General features: G+C 39.0%; 1 protein-coding gene across 1 annotated transcript in view; it reads right to left on the bottom strand.

The window, feature by feature from the left end:
- IRAG1 (inositol 1,4,5-triphosphate receptor associated 1) overlaps positions 1-2,556 on the bottom strand; it is a 59,814-nt gene that overhangs the window by 10,924 nt on the left and 46,334 nt on the right. Inside the window, exons 16-17 of the mRNA XM_038139691.1 lie at positions 2,198-2,338; positions 8-139 (exon numbers count right to left, since the gene is read on the bottom strand). Of these exons, the coding sequence (XP_037995619.1) occupies positions 8-139; positions 2,198-2,338 (273 nt within the window). The remainder of the gene's footprint in view (positions 1-7; positions 140-2,197; positions 2,339-2,556) is intronic.

The raw sequence follows: 2,556 nt of genomic DNA, 5'->3' as shown, positions 1-2,556 counted from the left end.
CCCTTACCTGGCGAACGGCTCCAACCATCTCGGCGCGGCTCGAGAGCCGGGCAGCCAAACGCCGCAGCACCGCGATGTCCTCCAGGAGCTTCTGGTAGGCTTCCCTGTGCTCATAGTGGTGCCACAGGTGAGCTGAAGACTGAAGCAAAAAACACAGCAGCTCTATCAGCATGTTTTTAGTTCAAATGGAGTGGCCAGAGCCTCAAAATAGAGTAGAAATGTCCAGGCAGAACTCCACATGGAGAGATGAGCCCCAGAGGGGTGCCAGCATTGCCACCACACCCAGCTAAGTGCTGCTGCTGCCCTGGTGCTTCACTGCAAGCTGCAGGAGCACAGTTTGAACAGTTAGAGAGGGCTCAGCTCATTTGTGGTACTTTCCCTTCTGAAATCTATAGTAAAACATGCTCTGCTACTTGTGAATGCTACAAATCCTAAGTTCATTTCGGCTAGCACTTTAACATGATTGCTGAAGGACAAAGGACATTTTAATTTTCTGGGCACAAGTATTAAGAAAGCCACGTGTGTTCTTTCAGTTCCATAATACTTCACTTATTTGGAAAATAAGACATTATAGTCTCAAGAATTGCAATGCTACCTTGATAATAAATTGCAACCAAAATTTGACTGCAAGAACCAAAAAGAAATAAGGGAATATGTTAAGGAAAAATCATGCACAGAATTTCAGAGTTTCCTTTTCTTTCTTGACAACTGTAACCTCCTTATTTTCTCAAAAAAAATTGGATATTCATGTAGATCAGCTTTTTCTTGAAATTAGGTTTCTGAATAATAAATCAATTATCACAAGACTGATTAAAAAATCAGAAAAACTGGTAAAACTGTCACTGAGACAAAATATGTGCCTGTCCTACAGAAATGAAAGTAACCTCTCAATGAGATTGGAACAAGTCTAGGTTTAGTCTGATAGAGATTTTACAGAAGCCATCACTGCTTTTAATTGCTTCTTAGCTTATTCCATTGTCCAGAACAAAAGCTTTCACAGGGAAGGCAGTTTCAGCTTATATAAATCATTTTGTTATAAACCATGTAAAAAAGCTTGTAAAAGCCTGACTGTAGCATGGGAACTGCTTAAAGGAAGAAAATCCTAATCACATTTGTCCCATGCTGACAACGTGAACCTTGGTGCCTAATTAGGCATTCTTGACAGAAATACATGGCAAATCTAACAGACTTATTTCCATCTGAAAACCCTGAGATTTAATATGCTGTTTCTACACATGGAATAGAGTGAAGAGTAGCAAAATAGTCTCAATGTTTTTTGGTTTGTTTTTTTTTTTTTTTTTTACAGAAACAATCATTTGAAAATGGAGATTTGGAATTCCAGATGAAAAGATGTGAAGACCACAATTTTTCTTTAATTGTATATTTTCTTACCTGATGATATTCCTGATAAAGCAAATGGGAGAATCATCTGTTCTCCACACTATTCTCATAAGAATGGCAGCACCTCCTTGCAATAACGAATGCTGTGTCTAAGGCTATTTCATTTATCAGCCTGGTGTGTAACCATCCCTCCCTTTATGCACAAAGATATGCACAGCACTTCAGTTGACACATTGTAGCAATTTTTTGTCCTTCCAGTTAGAAAACCCAGAGAAAGCTAGCAGGAAGGACTCAAAACTACTGCTGTAAAGGGACAGCTGGAATCAAAGTGTACTCAGGCCCAAAACCTGAGCCAGAGATTGTACCTATTCCTTAAGTATTCCTTGCTGTTTCTTTTCACACAGCGTGCCTTCTAGTATCTGCAGTTCAGAGGCCTTGCAAGTTACAGATCTCAGATTTCAGGTTTCAAATAATTTTGGTATCTTTAATATCTGGACACTTTAAATTTACTGCTAAAGAAGGTCTTGCCCAGGAGAACATGGATCAGTGCTCAAACTACAGTTCTGAATGCTCTTAGCTATGTCACAGGCTTATTTCAAGAACTGAACAGCAAATTCCTAGTATTTATTCCTGAAATCTGCTAGACCCAGGGAAGCATCCCCATGGCATTTCCAGCAATGCTGGCCCACTCTGGCAGAATATGCCCTCTCTCAGAGTAGTAGGCAGCTCATGGCAAGGAGTTTGAGCAGCAGAAAATGAAGTTTGGGGCTGAATTTACAAGTCAAACACATTTGGGATGTGTGTGCGCTTTCAGGTACACTACAGTTCAGGAAAAGAATTCCCACAGTTTTCTTACCGTAATGGCTGCTTTAAAGTTTTCCAGTTCCTTCTCAGCATTCTCTTCAGTAAGATTTCTCTCTCTCTCTGCCTGCTGAATTCTAGATTCCAATGTATAACTATCATTTCTAAAGGCCAAGGAGAGTTGTACAAATACATTCTGTTCGGATTAAGAAAGGCATTTTCCAATAAGTCTCACAGTAATGTAATTTTCAATAACAACTTATGAATAAAATATGTGTTTAACAGACTTTGCTGCCTAAATAAGTATTGAAACAGAAAATTGAAAGTATTTTTACAATTTGTTTTCTTTGAAAAATCACTTCTATTTATTTCCACTGAAATAGGAATAATAAATGTGTTGCTGCCTCTTTTCCT

Source organism: Motacilla alba, chromosome 5, assembly GCF_015832195.1.
Source record: "Motacilla alba alba isolate MOTALB_02 chromosome 5, Motacilla_alba_V1.0_pri, whole genome shotgun sequence".
Lineage (NCBI taxonomy): Eukaryota > Metazoa > Chordata > Aves > Passeriformes > Motacillidae > Motacilla > Motacilla alba.
This window is presented reverse-complemented; position numbering and strand designations above follow the sequence as displayed.